This window comes from Tursiops truncatus, chromosome 1 (assembly GCF_011762595.2).
Source record: "Tursiops truncatus isolate mTurTru1 chromosome 1, mTurTru1.mat.Y, whole genome shotgun sequence".
In the NCBI taxonomy this organism is placed as follows: domain Eukaryota; kingdom Metazoa; phylum Chordata; class Mammalia; order Artiodactyla; family Delphinidae; genus Tursiops; species Tursiops truncatus.
Genome location: NC_047034.1, coordinates 162088059 through 162104194, shown reverse-complemented (window position 1 = coordinate 162104194; position 16136 = coordinate 162088059). Strand labels below are relative to the sequence as shown.

The 16136-nt window shown below is 37.6% G+C and overlaps 1 protein-coding gene across 12 annotated transcripts in view; it reads right to left on the bottom strand.

Moving 5' to 3' along the window:
* Positions 1 to 16136, bottom strand: part of EYA3 (EYA transcriptional coactivator and phosphatase 3) — a 104112-nt gene that overhangs the window by 16159 nt on the left and 71817 nt on the right. For 11 of the 12 annotated variants that reach the window (XR_012326557.1, XM_019938330.3, XM_073793390.1 and 8 more), the window contains 6 exons: positions 15137 to 15222; positions 12156 to 12339; positions 9777 to 9916; positions 5622 to 5705; positions 4034 to 4123; positions 1903 to 1961 (listed from right to left, as the gene is read on the bottom strand). Coding sequence is in view for 11 of the 12 variants with exons in the window: in XM_019938330.3 (XP_019793889.1) it covers positions 1903 to 1961; positions 4034 to 4123; positions 5622 to 5705; positions 9777 to 9916; positions 12156 to 12339; positions 15137 to 15222 (643 nt within the window). In the remaining variant the exon portion in view is untranslated. The remainder of the gene's footprint in view (positions 1 to 1902; positions 1962 to 4033; positions 4124 to 5621; positions 5706 to 9776; positions 9917 to 12155; positions 12340 to 15136; positions 15223 to 16136) is intronic. The other variant, XM_073793388.1, reaches the window with a different exon arrangement.

The window sequence follows — 16136 nt, the reverse complement described above, 5'->3', positions numbered from 1 at the left end:
GAGAGCAAGAGAGGCAAGACTTAATTCAAGCACCAGCATCCCCTAGAGGTTGGCTTCAGACAGACCATCTTTTCATTAATGACAGAAAATACCTTACAGTGAAAAAAACCCGGAATACAAAACTTTTGTGTACACACCCACCCACAGACACACACACACACACAATGATTGCAACTATGTAAAAAGGAGAAACGTGAAAAAGTAATGGAAGGAACTAACCCCAAATTCTAATAATAGTTAGAAAATGGGAATGTTTTCCTTCAGTGATCTTTTGGCTAGTTTAATAAGTTCATGGGTCACATATAAAATATGTCCACAAATTCTTTAATACTCCTCTAACTTTGCTCCCTGTAGGTATGGACCGTATTTGAACGTAAACAGAATGTGGTGGAAGTGATGGTGTTGGACTTTAGAGACCAGGCTTCTCTTACAGCACCTGCTCTAAAAGAAGTCAGCTGTCACAGGAGAACACTCAAGCTGCCCCATGAAGAGGCACATAGTGAGGACTGAGGCCTCCTCCTATCAGCCACACATGGAAGCAGGTCCTCCAGCTCCAACCAAGCCTTCAGATGATTTTAGCTTCAGCTATCTTGACTTCAGTCTCAGAGACCCTGATTCAGAACTACCCAGCTAAGTCATTTTCAAGTTCCTGACCTACAGAAACTATGAGATGATAAATGGTAACTGTGTTAAGCTACTAAATTTGGGGGTTATTTGTTACACAGCAATAGACAACTATTATAGCTAAACAGGTTGGGAGGGATTAATACTTCCTAAGTCAAGATTTCCAAATGACTGACAGAATTAGAGACAACTTGGTTCAATCAGAAGTCAAAATAGAGTTCAGTGTAAAATTCTACATTTAAGAAAATAAAGCTGCCAAGACATAAGATTGGTAATTACTAGTTAGCCATATGCATAAGAGAAAAAAAAAATACTAGGGTTCAGAGTGGACTGTAAACTGCTTCAGACCAGGCTTTTTCCTAAGGTGAGTAAAATCTCTTAAGACTGGTACCCTCCAAGGCTGTGGAAGGCACAGCATACATGACTGAATCTGCTCCAGAAGTGAAACCTTTCTATCCTTCTCGGCACCAAAGGGTTACGTCCTTACTAAGTGACATGTCCAGTTCTGCTCTAGATTTGAGAATTCACAGAGGAAACAATTTTAGGGTAGACACATGGAAAAACTTTTTGCCTATGAAAAGGGATAAACATTAAAACAAATTAACATGAAAAGATGTGACAACTTTTTTTCTAAAGGTCTTTAAATGTAAGGTAGATAAATTTTTGGATTATTCTTAGCTAAGACTACTGAGCTAGAAGACAGTAGCCAAGAGAGAAAGGAGGAGACCGAGCAAGCATTTTGCCACTGAGACCTCCTTGGTTTAGCGTTCACTGTGATATTAATGTTTAAGATTGTCTTCCATAGGGTCAATCCTGACACCATCAGACCCCCCACAATTAACTTCCTTGGTAAAATCCCTGATGCTTATTTGTATCTAAAACCAATCAATCTGGAAGCACACTTTTCCCGACTGAAAATCTGGCCAAAGAGAAACTAGTATATCCTTTACTTTGGAATGCTTTTTTCTCATTCCATCATGCTACCCAGTCATCAAGGTCATACTTAAATTCTACTGTGCTGAGAAGGCCACCCCAATGTTGGCACCACGTACTCCCCACACCCATCAGAATTACTTTCTATTCTGTGTTCCATCACATTTTCTATTGTCACCTTCTCACACTACATGCAAACGTTAACTACGTTTGTTTCTATCTCCTCTAATAGACTGTGAGCTCTTTTAGGGCTGTGTCTTATTCATCTTTGTTTTCCTCTGAACCTAGACAGTGTCTTATGCCTAACAGGTGTACTGATGTTTAAGACATCATTGTTTTTATCACCTCAAGTCTTGGCCATTGTCATCAGAAGCCACATCTTCCACATGCACCTGGTCACACTCCTGTTAAAAGACAAAACCACACATTATTTCAGTCCAGGGAGTAGAAGTGCTATTACCACCACAATATATTGTAAAAATATCACAAACAATGGCGAGGTGATGAAATACCATATGGTCTCTTATGTGTGGAGGATCACTCTCACCCCCCTTTCTGTTCAACTTCTTTTAAGGCCTAATTTACATTCCTCAGTCTTCATGAAATCTTCCTTAACCATCCCAACCCTCAGTTATGCTCTTATCTCAATAGTTCATTTTTCCAACAGTCCATGGGTATAAACACAAGCTCCCTTACACTGTCAGGTGTGCCTATGTCCTACACTAGACTGTAAGCCCTATTACATTGTAGGTCCCTTACGGCACGACCATGCCTTACATCTCCTTTGTACCCCTCTAGTCTAGTCCAGTGCCCTTATATAGCATGTACTCAATACATTTTTGCAGATGAAACAGATGCTGGTAGAGTGCGTGTCGTATCAAAACTGAGAATGACTGAAACAGAAATTTGTAAATTCAAACTTAGGAATTAGAAGAGGTCATCTAAGTCAATCTCCTCATATTCTAAAAGTGAGGTAAAACAATTTGCCCAAGATCATAAAACTAGTGAGTGGCAGAAAGAAACTAGAAGGAGCCTGGGTCTTCTAATCTGAATCCAAGGTTCTTTCCTTTAAGCCCACACTACTACGGACATAAAACGCCACCCACTGCCTAACTGACAGATTCATTCCTCTGACACCACCTAGGGTGGTGCCGTGATGTCCACCTGCATCAGAATCCTCTGGGGAAGATTTTTAAAAATGCATATTTTTGAACAGAATTTCTGTGAGTGAAGTCCTAGAATCTTCATTTTTAACAAGCTCCCCAGGTGATTCTTATGCCCCCTGAAGTTGAGAACCACTGACCTGGGGGGCAGGAACACATTCAGGTCAAATTCTTCACAGAACTTTCAGTCCTGAGTGAGGACTATGTCTAGAAAATCATTACAAATACAATTTGGCAACAATTACTGGCACATAGTAGGTTTTCAATAAATGTTTGCTGAATAAAACTATAATGTCCCAACTTATCAACATGTGAAGTTGAGGGAAGATTAAAGCACTGTGGAGCTTATACAAAAGTATTGGAGTTTAGAGCCCTATTAATTTAATTTGTTGGAGAATTGTCTGTTGAGTAGAACTAGACTGTATTTTATAAGAAAGAGGATTACTTCATGTTCATTTTACTTTAAAATTTTCACTATTTAAAACACTAGGTAATATATGTAGTACACAGTTCAAAATTCAAAAGGACATTAAGTGACAAGTCTGCTCCTTCCCACCTCTGTGTTCCAGCAACACATTCCCATCCTGAGATAGAACAACTGTTACTAGTTTGTTGTGTACGGTAACTGCTTAACTGAGGCCCAGAATGGGGAGATAACTTTCCTAACTTGGTACTCGCAGTCTGGTCTCCTGATTCCCAGTCCTGTGCTCTTTCCACTACACGATGTTCACCTCAAAGATGAACTCAAATGTCAAAACCAAAAAAATTAACCAAGAAGCTCTCAGTGTTTCCTGGTTTCCCTCCACCTAACTATAAAATGATCTGACACCAAGGCTAACCTATACATGGACAATAAGCACGTATAAAATACAATGAGTTAGAGCAGCCATCTACAGATCTGACAAATCAAGAGGCTATCTTTTAAGAAGGTAAAACTGAAAAACATTCAAGAGTACAAATAATCAAAGCCACCTTCTATATGTTATTTAGTATAGCTGAATAAACTGGAACGTTGGTTTATATATCAGTGTTTTGCCTGATGGGGTGGCACTGCCCCTAGAGATAGATCACTTCCAAATAGGCTAACAAAAATCAAGGTTTTGAGCCAATAAAACTGAAGCCCAGAACTAAGACTGTGGTGACCTAACCAAGGCACTATTTCTTCAAGACTATGTGCACCCAAGTGCCGAGCTGGCCTCTCCATACCTACCCTGTCTAACCACATTTCCTCTAAATACAAAAAGCACAGGCTCAATAAATAGTTAGTGAACAAAGTGTTTCACTGAAGTGCAGAAACAATTTAAAATGCTTACCTCTAGGTCATTGAAAAATAGATGTGTGTCAGCCACTTCAAAAATCATTTCTTCCATTGTTAAACCTGAGCCAATCACTACTGTTGGGTCCTGAAAGACAATAAGAGAATAATTTGCTTGACTTGGCACTCACAGCATTGGTTCTTATCTTTAAATGATTCAAAATAGTTTGGGTCAAGGCCAAAACAACACTGGCCCACAACAGTGCTTCTCACTATTACTGATGCAATTTCATTCACAGTTATAAGAATCTGGGATTGTGCAAAGTTAAACATTTCAGGACTTTAGGACTTTAGTTTCTAGAAAACTTAACCCACTTAAAAAAAAAAAACACTTAATTTTCAGAGAAATTCTGTTTCAGGAGAAATTCTAACTGTCACTGAAATATTGCTCTTATAACACCCATTATCGTCCCCCCGCCCAACCTCACACACACAGTACAACACCAGAAGTCAGTAATCTGACAATCTCAACAACGAGGAAATCAGTAAAGAAATATTTGCAGGAAAACCAATGCACGTAGCTTTAAAATGAACTATCAGACCTTCCCTTAGAGGCAGTATGCTCTTATTTTATATATTCTCATTACCAGACTTGTTATATAGTATATGAGCTTATGTCAGCTTGCCAGTCTAGATACTAAAAGCCTGTGGGAAAGTACTTCTAACAGAAACATTGGTGACAATAAGAAATAATTAGGAGCAGTAAAAGTAGGAAAGCAAAGGAGGCTGATATTTTTATAAAATGTATTCATAGAAACTAAAAAATAGGAGCCTGGAGGTAATTTAGTACAGAAATATACAGCCACTACCTCAAAAACAGCTCATCCCTCTATCAAAACTGATGTTAATACTGATGACTAAAGTTAAATTCTGCTTGGTATATTTCATTTAAGAAGGTATATAATCTATTTTATTTTATTTTAAGGTTTTTTTTAAAGATTAATTTAGACTGTGCCGGGTCTTAGTTGTGGCATGAGGGCTTCTTAGTTGCAGCATGCGGACTCTTCAGTTGTGGCATGCGGACTCTTCAGTTGCGGCATGCAGACTCTTCAGTTGTGGCAGGCGTGTAGGATCTAGTTCCCCAACCAGGGATTGAACCCGGGCCCCCTGCATTGGGAGCGTGGAGTCTTACCCACTGGACCACCAGGGAAGTTCCTAAGAGGGTATATAATCTATTTTAGAAAGATATTTTATATTTTAAATGTACAGATCTGGTATATTCTCAGCTAAATGGAATGCTCAGTTTAGGCTGTTATATGTGACACAGGGATAACAGACTAGTCTTTGGAGTAGATAATCCTGAGACTCCACTCCGTTTTGAGCCTCAGTCCCATACTTAGTCTTTGCAAAATACCGCTCTCCAACAACTTCAGCTTTCAGTACTGGTCCCAGGTCTAGTCTCTACCTTTATCATCAGCTCTGCCTGACCATGTAGTCTGCCTGGTATAAGCCATTGGGTGAAGCTTTATGTGAAAGGTGAAAGGTCAACAGGGTAAGATGGAGATAATAGAGACAGTGATTTTGGTTACCTGCACACATAGTCAGGAGAGGGACAGTTACAACAAAGGAAGAAAGACTCAAATTACCTTTCCATACTTCTGGGCATAGGATCCAGTAAGAAGGGAGTGGAAGATGATGATGGTTTCATCTAAGTCCCACAGAAATACCCGCTGAGTGAGGAAAATATTTTAAAAAATGAGTGAGCATCTTTTTTAATCGTAATGGAATGAGACAAGAAATCAATAACAGAAGGGAAACTGGAAAATTCACACATCTGTGAAAATTAAACAATAATCTTAAGCAACCAATGGATAAAAAAGAAATAAGTGAAATTAGAAAATACCTTGAGATGAATGAAAACCAAAAACAACATACCGAAATTTATGGGATGCTGTGAAAACAATGCTAAGAAGGAAATTTATAGCTCCAAGCGCGTACCTTAAAAAAGAAGATCTCAATCAAAAACCAAACTGCACAATTTAAGTTGCCAGAAAATGCCAGTAGAAGGGAGGAAATAATAAAGGTTAGAAGAGATAGATAAAGCAGAGGGTAGGAAAAAAATAGAGAAAATCAACAAAACCAAAAGTCGGTTCTTTGAAGAGATCTACAAAATTGACAACTTTTAGCTAGACTGGCTAAGAAAAAAGAGAGAAGACATAAATTACTAAAATCAGAAATAAAAGTGGGACATTATTACCAATATTACAGAAATAAAAAGGATTATAAGAAAATACTATGAAGAGTTATACACCAACAAATAATCTAGATGAAATGAACAAATTCCTAGAAATTCACAATGTGCCAAAACTGACTCAAAAAGAAACAGAAAATCTGAACAGATCTTTAACTGGAGGAGGTTGAATCAATAATAAAAAACATCCCAAGAAAGAAAAGCCCAGGACCAGATGGCTTCACTGCTGAATTCTACCAAACACTTAAAGAAGAATTAACACCAATCCTTAAGATCTTCCAAAAAAATTGAAGAGGAGGGAACACTTCCTAACTCACTCTATGAAGCCAGCATTACCCTGATACTGAAGACAAAGACACTGCAAGAAAACCGCAGACCAATTCTCCTATGAACAGTGATGCAAAAACCTCAACAAAATACTGGTAAACAATATTCACCAGCATATTTAAAGAATTATAAATCATGACCAAGTGGGATTTGTTCCCAGAATGCAAGAATGGTTCAACATAGAAAAATCAATATAATATACTGCATTAACAGAATAGAGGAAAAAACCCACATGGTCATCTCAATTGATGCAGAATAAGCATCTGACAAAATTCAACACACTTTCATGATAAAAACACTCAATAAACTAGCAACTTCCTCACCATGATAAAGGACGTATATGAAAAACCTACAGCTAATATCATACTCAATGGCGGAAAATTGAAAGCGTTACCCCTGAGATTAGGAATAAGAGAAGTATGCCTGTTTTCACCACTTCTATTCAAATGGTACTGGAAATTCTAGCCAGAATAAACTGGCAAGGAAAGGGGAAAAAAGGTACCCAAACTGGAAAGGAAGAAGTAAAATTACCTCTGTTCACAGATGACATGATCTTATACATAGAAAACCCTTAAGAATCCACAAAAAATTGTTGAGAGCTAATAAATGAATTCAGAAATCAGCTGTATTTCTATAAGCTTGCAATGAATAATTCTAAGAGGAATTTAAAACACAACAGCATCAAAAATAATAAAATATTTAGGAATGAATTTAACTAACAGTTCAGGACTTGTACACTGAAAACTATAAAACATCACTGAAGGAAATCAAAGAGGACACACCTAAATAAATGTAAAGACATTCCATGTTCATGAATATAAGACAATATTGTTAAGATGACAATACTACCCAATGTGATCTACAAATACAATGCAATCCCTATCAAAATCCCAACAGTGTTTTTTAAGGAAACAGAAAAACTAATCCTAAAATTTGTATGAAATCTCAAGGGACCCTGAAGAGCCAAAATAATCTTGAAAAAGAACAAAGTTGGAAGACTCACACTTCCCGATTTCAAAACTTACTACAAAGCCAGAGTAATCAAAACAGTGTGGTACTAGCATAAGGACAGATATACAGACCAATGGAATAGATGAGAGAGCCCAGAAATAAATGCTTATATATATATATATACATACACACACATATAGGCTCAATTGATTTTTTTTTTTTTGCCAAGGATACCAAGACCATTCAATGGGGAAAGGAAACTGTTTCCAAAACCAGGTCCTGGGAAAACTGAATATCCATGTGCAAAAGAATGAAATTAGATCCCTGCTTCACACTATGTACAAAAATTAACTCAATATGGATCAAAGACCTAAATTTAAGAGCCAAAACAAAGCTTAGAAGAAAACACAGTTGAAAATCTTCATAATCTTGTTTCCTTAAATATAATACCAAAAGCACAAGCAATAAAAGAAAAATAGAACTTTATCAGAATTTAAAACTTTTAAGCATCAAAGGATACTATCAAGAGTGAAAAGACAATCTGCAGAAAATACCTGCACGTCATATATCTGATAAGGGATTAATATCTAGAATATAAAGAGTTCCTAACATTCAACAACAAAAAAATAAACAACCCAATTTAAAAATGGGCAAAGGATTTGGACATTACTTCAAATAAAACAGACAAATGGCCAATACACATATGAAAAGATATTCAACATTATTCATCATTAAGGAAATGCAAATCAAAACCACAATGAGACACCACTTCACACCCATTAGGATGGATTATGCAAAAAATGGGAAATAACTGGAACCCTGGTACATTGCTGGTAGGAATGTAAAATGGTGTAGTCATCTGGAAAACATTTTGGTGGCTCCTCAAAAAGCTGAACATAGAACTACCATATGATCCCGCAATTCTACTCCTAGGTTTATACTTTTTCAAATAATTGAAAAGAGGGACTCAAAGAGATACCTGTACAGCAGTGTTATAGCAGCATTATTCACAATAGCTCAAAGGTGAAAAAACCCCAAGCGTTCTTCACAGATGAAAATGGATAAACAAAATGTGCTATATATACACAACGGAATTATTCAGCCATAAAAAGGAATGAAGTTCTGATATATGCTACAGCATGGATGAACCTTGAAAACATTATGCTAAGTGAAGTAAGCCTGACACAAAAGGATAGATTTTGTATGATTCCATTTATATGAACTATCTAGAATAGGCAAATTTATAGCGACAGAAAGTAGAACAGAGGTTACCAGGGACTAATAGGAGGGGAGAATAGGGAATCATTGCTTAATGGGTGCAGAGTTTTTGTTTGGATCATGAAAAACTTCTGGAAACAGATAGCAGTAACAAACAACACTGTGAATGTACTTAAAATTGCACACTTAAAAAATGGTAAATTTTATATTATATATACCTTACCACAATTTAAAAAATGAGTGAGTTCTCCGTTTTTTCCAAGAAATATATCAGGTCTTTAGATTTTCTTTCTTTCTCCTCCTGCCCTCCCCGCTGCCCCCAGTAACAAAAGGGAAGAGAGGTTTCAAACATAGCCTCAATTTACCTATGTCTTCTGAACACCTCTCAATGGACTCATTTTTAAATATGGCTTTTCCCTCTTATTAAATGATCACATTATAGAAAAATTGAAGAAAGAAAACAAAAGGATTAATATCAAAACTCCATTATTATTAGAATTTGTATGACTTTCTAGTCTTTTAATAATGAAGTCAAATGTATGCCCATAATAAATTCCTATAGTGTTTAAACTACAGAATAAGTGAGAGCCAATCTCATTAATAAGTTACCAGATCTGGTTGCATGTTTCACAGAAACTTGGCCTAAAGCACTTTAGTTCTCTCATTTTACTTTGAGATTTTTAAATGGAGAACAGTATATTACTGTGACACCCTCTGCTTTCTCAATATGATGCATTATTCTTTCTGTTCTCCTCTGGAATACAGAAAACAGTTTGTTCTTTCCCTTAAAAAGTGACCTGGCTACCTAAATTCAAAAAAGCTTTTTCAGTGCTCTTGGTGAAAAGGATCTGAAAGTGGTATGGTAAGATATGGGCATAGAGTAATGTGTTTTTACATTTCTCTTTTCACTTGGCCAATTCATTTTCTCTTGCTCAGGAATTATAGGGTATACAACACAGAACCACATAATCTCATGAGTTTCAGATATGTATTTGATAAATTTAAGAAATGAGAAAAAAAAAAGGTTGCAACTCAAATGAGTTTCTTCCCATACTTCTAATTCACTGTCCTGGGAAGAGCTGGCATCAGCTTTCCTCTTGCCCCGGTTCTTGCCAGTCATGTTTTTCCTGGATTGGTCATCAGCATCTTTACTTGGTGTAGTCTGGGTCAAAGATGGGCTTGTAGAAGGGTCTCCTGGAAAGGAAAAGTGAGACACCGGTATTGCCAGTGTAGTCACAGGCTATAAGAACCAGAGCAGAATGGTCAGCAGGTTCTCTGCCCTTAAGAATCATGTTGCAGGGATAAAGGCTGGAATACCAAACTTTACTTAAGCAATTTGGAAATGTAGACCAAACATCATGAAGAGAGTTATAACTAGAATTTATATGCCTTCCTCCCAATGGAAGAACACATCTATAAGTCATTTTGCCAAAAAAAAAAAAGTAAACCTGAACCTGATCAAGGTTCTAGATCAGGGTTTCTCAACTTGGCACAATTGACCTTTTTGGACCAGATAATTTTTGTTGTGAAGGGATGTCCTGTGCATTGTAGGATGTTTGGTTAAGCAGCATTCTTGGCCTCTACCCACTATATGCCAGTAGCACCCCCTTCCCAGTGTGACAACCAAAAATGGGTCCGTACATTGCCAAATATCCCTGGGTGTGGGGGCATGGGGGTGGAGGCAGGGGGCACAGAACCACCTCTAGCTGAAAAACCACTGCTCTAGATCCATTTACCACTTTAAATAAAATACAGAAGGCAGTGGGCTGTGGTAAGCTACCCTCTAAGGTTATAATTGGCGAAATTTAGACTGAGAAATGGTATGGGACAAACAATCTATTGATTGTTTCTTCAACAAATAAATTACAATCGGAAATAAAAAGAGATAGGGGAATTTATAGGTTAAAACAAAATATCCACCAATCACAATGTATGGACCTTACTTGGCTCTTATTTTAAACAAACTGTAAAAAGAAAAACAAAACTCCTAACATTTATAAGAAAACTAGAAATATGATTAGCCTTTGGTATTTTATGTTATTAAGGAATTATTGTTGAATATTTAAGATGGGATAATGGCATTGTGGTTATGTTACCAAGCATTATAAATAAATATGATACCTGGCATTTGAGGAGGGAATTGGATGAAGTATAGTTGAAACAAGATTGCCTATGAGTTGTTAATTGCTGAAGTTGGATGACAGAATATAAGGGTTCATTATACCATTCTGACAACTTCTGCCACTGTTTGAAACTCTCCATTATTAAAGAGTTAAAATTGTTATGAAGAACAAAGATATTTAGAGAAATGAATTCAAAACTAAGGCATCAACACATGTAATGATTTCAGAGTTATGTACGTTCAAAGCAGCAACCATTTGTATGTCTTTATCTAGAAGACCAGTAGAGGCAAGATGCACAGAAAACTGCATTAGTTGATGTAGACCACTTTTTAAAAATGCATCAGTGTTAACGATAAACAGTCCTTCCTCAAGTTACATGATGTGACAGCGAACCACCAAATTTTCATGAAAAATAGGGATAAAAAGTATGTGCATATGTTTACTGAATGTGTGCATAAAGTCTTTATGTCAGGATTTTTTTTTTTTTAAACACTAGTCCTTTGGTTTTTTATTAATTAATTAATTTATTTTTGCTGTGTTGGGTCTTCGTTTCTGTGCGAGGGCTTTCTCTAGTTGTGGCAAGTGGGGGCTACTCTTCATCATGGTGCGTGGGCCTCTCACTATCGCGGCCTCTCTTGTTGAGGAGCACAGGCTCCAGACGCACAGGCTCAGTAGTTGTGGCTCACGGGCCTAGTTGCTCCGCGGCATGTGGGATCCTCCCAGACCAGGGCTCAAACCCGTGTCTGCTGCATTAGCAGGCAGATTCTCAACCACTGCGCCACCAGGGAAGCCCTATGTCAGGATTTTTTAATCTGGACATCATAATTCATTGATCCATTTCAAAGCTACAGGTTTACATTTGTAGGTTAAATTTTATGTATTTCTTTGGGGAAAAAGAACCATACCTTTCTTCAGAATCTTAAAGGGATCCATGACACAGAAAAAGTTAAGAACTACTGTTCTGAGGCCTAACCAGAAGTCAGTTATGCACAGACTAAAACTGGAGTCCTCCAGCTTTTATAAAATGTGCTAAGATTCTGAAGTTCTCTGTGACAAGCATATTATAGCTACAGGGAGAGTGGAGTGGGAGTCATAAACAAAGTCTTTTCATTCTTGGTACTTTTCTGTTCACAGCATCAGGTATTATATTCAGTCTGCCAACGACTCATCGTTGTCTGGTTACAGTGTTTAAATACTCCTCACCTGAGAAGGAAGGCCAATAGCATGGTAACAGTGACTTAGACCAGAACAAAGTAATCTTCATCATCACCTGTTGGATGAAATGCCCTTAAGCCAAATGTAGAGCTTACCAGAGGAAAGTCTCTGTGCTGCAGGAGCAGGTACCATGACACTAGGCTTCTCCGTCTGGTATGTGGCTGCTGCTAAAGTGGTACTCTCAGCATCACTGTTAGTCTGGCCTGTGACTCCAAAGCTGGAGCTGGGGTAGCAAGCCTGGTACTGACTTTGACCAAGGATAGTATAGGTGGGATAGTCCTGTAGGTCAAAGGGAATAAGGGAGGAAAATAAGCCACTTAGCCAGAGCATAACATTAATTTCAACACAAGAGACTTTCATGTCCCTCTTTTTCATAATTATTTCCCTAAAACATTAACCCGACTTCTTATTTACCTAACCTATATAGTCTTCCACCTAAACCAATGATTTTCAAAATGCATTCTGTGGAAACCTAAGAGTCAAGAGGACACGCCTCAGGGACTGTCTTTGGGATGAGGTTAAGGCTGAGAGCAAAGTGTCCCATGCACTGTACACACAATGTCCCTTTTCTACTATACCAGCCTTTTTTTCTTCTACTTTATGTACAGAATTTCTGCATAGAATTTTTGAAGGAAAGAGTCTACTCCTTAAGAAGTTTATAAAACACTGCACTAGATGATAGTGCTTTTAAGGACAGATGAGCTTAAACAAAAAAGTGAATATCCTACATTAAAGTTTCCCAGTTTAAAAACTGAGTATCTCTCTCTCTCTCTCTCTTTAAAAATATTTATTTATTTGGCTGTTCAGGGTCTTAGTTGTGGCATGCGGGATCTTTAGTTGCAGCATGCAGGATCTAGTTCCCTGACCAGGAATCGAACCTGGGGCCCCTGCATTGGGAGCATGGAGTCTTAACCACTGGATCACCAGGGCAGTCCCCTCTCTTTTTTTAAATAATCAAGCTTTCTTTAAAAATAAAGTTTCTTTAAAATATTTGAAGGGAACCTTTGGTAGTTTCACAGGCACATACATGACAAAACTTATCAAATCATACAATTTATATCTGTGTAATTTACTGTATGTCAATTACACCTTAAAAAAGCTGTAAAAAATGGGTATGATGCACAGCTCAAATACACACCTTAAAAAAATTCCACTGATAACTGATATTGGTGACAAGCAGGAAAAAGCTAACTGATCAGACCAATTATTTATAAAGAACACTGAGCATCTACCATAAGCCAAATATAATTCACAGTGTGAGTGTGTGTGTATATGTGTTGGTACATGGGAGTTAAAAATCTAGCAGGATAGAAGACCAAAACCCATTTCCAACAAATTAGCAATAAACTGTATGTCAAATGAGTAAAATACAGAGGAAGACAACTATCACTGCAGACTGTGACAGAGAACTTTCTGAGACAAAGAAGCACAGGGGATAGGAAAAGGAACAGGCCCTGGAAAGGTTTTATTAAGCGGCCAGAGATGTTGAGTCTGGATGAAACAAAGGATCTCTGTAGGCCTGAATGACTGGTTAAGGATTGGATTGGATTCTTTACGCAGTGGTGCATAGTTTGTGTGGGAGCAGAAAATGGGGATCATCAAATTCAAATAAACAAAAATATGAAAAGATTCTGAGCAGGTGAGTGACAGGATAAAATGTGGCACTTAAAGAAAATTAATCAGTGTTTTAGAAAATGTACAGGCACGGTGAAAAATTAAAGATGAGATGAATAGTTAACTCAAGATTAAAGAGGAAAAAGCTAAACCATGGGAAATGACAGCAAAAATGAAAAAGCAGGGATTTCCCTGGCAGTCCAGTGGTTAAGACTCCACGCTTCCACTGTAGGGGGCACAGGTTAGATCCCTGGTCAGGGAACTAAGATTCTATATGCCATGTGACGCAGCCAAAAAAGAAAAAAGAAAAAGAAAAAGCAGGAAAGAATTCCAGAAATGGCTGGATTAGGGCTGGGTAAGGAAAAAAAAAATCGAAGATGACTGGTCTGGTTTTAGGCCTAGGTATATTAAAAAATAGTGTAACTGACAAGAATTGAGAAGCCGTAGGAAAAAGTGGTATTACTTTTGGAGGACAGGGAAACGGAAGAAAGGGTGGAAAGAAAGGCTGGTTTTAGATATGGTCAACTTAGGGAAATAATAGGATATTAAAAAAAAAAGCCCATCAATCAGCAGGAAGCCTGTAGATATCAGTGGTCAGGACTAGAATCTTCATTTTGGAAGAAGTAAATGGACATTGTGAATGTGGTTAAACATTCCTGGTGATGAAATAATAAGCATGTGGAAAACTAAATAGAGACTGTCCATGACAGAAGACAGGATATGCAAAGGGAGAGAGATGTTACCCTGAAGAATTCCAGGTACACAGCAGGAACTCAATAAATACCTGTGGACTAAAAGAATGAACAAATGCAAAAACAGTCAAAACATAAAAAGTGAACCAGAATAGCAATGTTAACTGCAGCCACAAAAAAAGATCCATGGAGGCAGTGGTTGATAATACTAATTGCTGCAGAGAAAACAACAAATAAAAACAGAACAACAAAACCAAAAAAACCCTAAAACACTGAAGATGTTACAAGTGATCTAAACATACAGAGTTAGTAAAATAGTGATCAAGACCAGACTAATTCACAAAGAAATGAGTGGCTAAGTAAAAAAAAGTCAAAGTAATATTTCCACAAACATTTATTATGTGCCTTCAATGTGAGTACTAGGCATTTTTCTGAACTCTCAGAACAAATAACTAAACAAAATAGAAAAATAAATCCCTATCCCCACGGAGCTTACATTCTTGTAGCAGCAGGGTAAGAGACAGACACACACACAGTAGATAAAGGAGCAGATATAATCATATCATTCATAGTCTTGGCAATGGAATGAGAGAAACTGGGTAGTAGCCTGAGAAACCATCCAAGGTTTCAGTCCTGAGGGCATCCAGAAAAAGGCCTCTCCACAGTCCATACTGGTTGTTCCTTAGATTGGCAAACTGATAATGGAAAGAAGAAAGGAAGGGCTAGCTAGATGAACCATATCAACAGGAGGAACAAAAGCAGCACCGTACCTGGTTTGAGATGCTGGACACTGCTGCTGCTGGAATATTGGCAATAGTAGATGAAGTGGATATCAGGCTGGCATTTGTGCTTGAAGCTATAAGATTGAAAGTGTTAAAAGATATTATGTAAACGCCTAAATGAAACTCAAAATATATTCTGTCCTAAGTAAACAGATCTATAAGGAGATAAAAAACATTGGCAAAGGAAATAAATACTATATACTGGTTTTGCTCTTTTGCATGCCATACCTTAATTTAGACTTGATTAGAAATAAAACAGTTCACACATTTTTGTTTCAACTTGAGTCTTCAATTATTCCTACTAAAGTCCTAGAAGGATACAACACAATGCACTGGTTCATACTAATGATACCAGTGAAATCAGAACCTAAACCAAATCACTCCAGTCCATCTTCTCTGGCAGCTGAAAAATAACTCACCTGCAGTGTGACCTACTGACACCAGTAGAAACAACAAGAACTCTGGTAAATCCACGTGTTAAGTCCTACACTGTGATATTTACTGTCACTTGCCCCAAATTATGCCTTTCCTGGTGCAACACAATTACTCTGAGAAATTGATGGAGTTTTCCAAATTCTAAAGTGCTTGGAGTTGCTTCAACAAACACCATGTTCTGGCATTTAATGATTTCACCCATGAGCCTGGAAAAATTCGGAAAATATTCAATATTATTCTGGCCAGGTAAAAATTTACTTCATAAGCTACTTAGGCTGCCTGTCTCACGACAAGAAATTTGGGTTTTTTTCACACCCTTCTATCACAGATTCCACCAGGGTTTTAATAAAATCCTCAGTGACTAGTATTTGTCACAGTGACGTTTTCCAGGTGGACAATGTAGGTGAAATTGTGAGGTACTGCTCTTGAACTCCTCTCTTTTGCTCATCATAAGCATACTTATACATGGTTTCTACCGCAGTCACACACACCATAAAGGCTCACCATCAGGTAAACCACACTATCTGACTACCTATCCCATTGGCGACAAAGT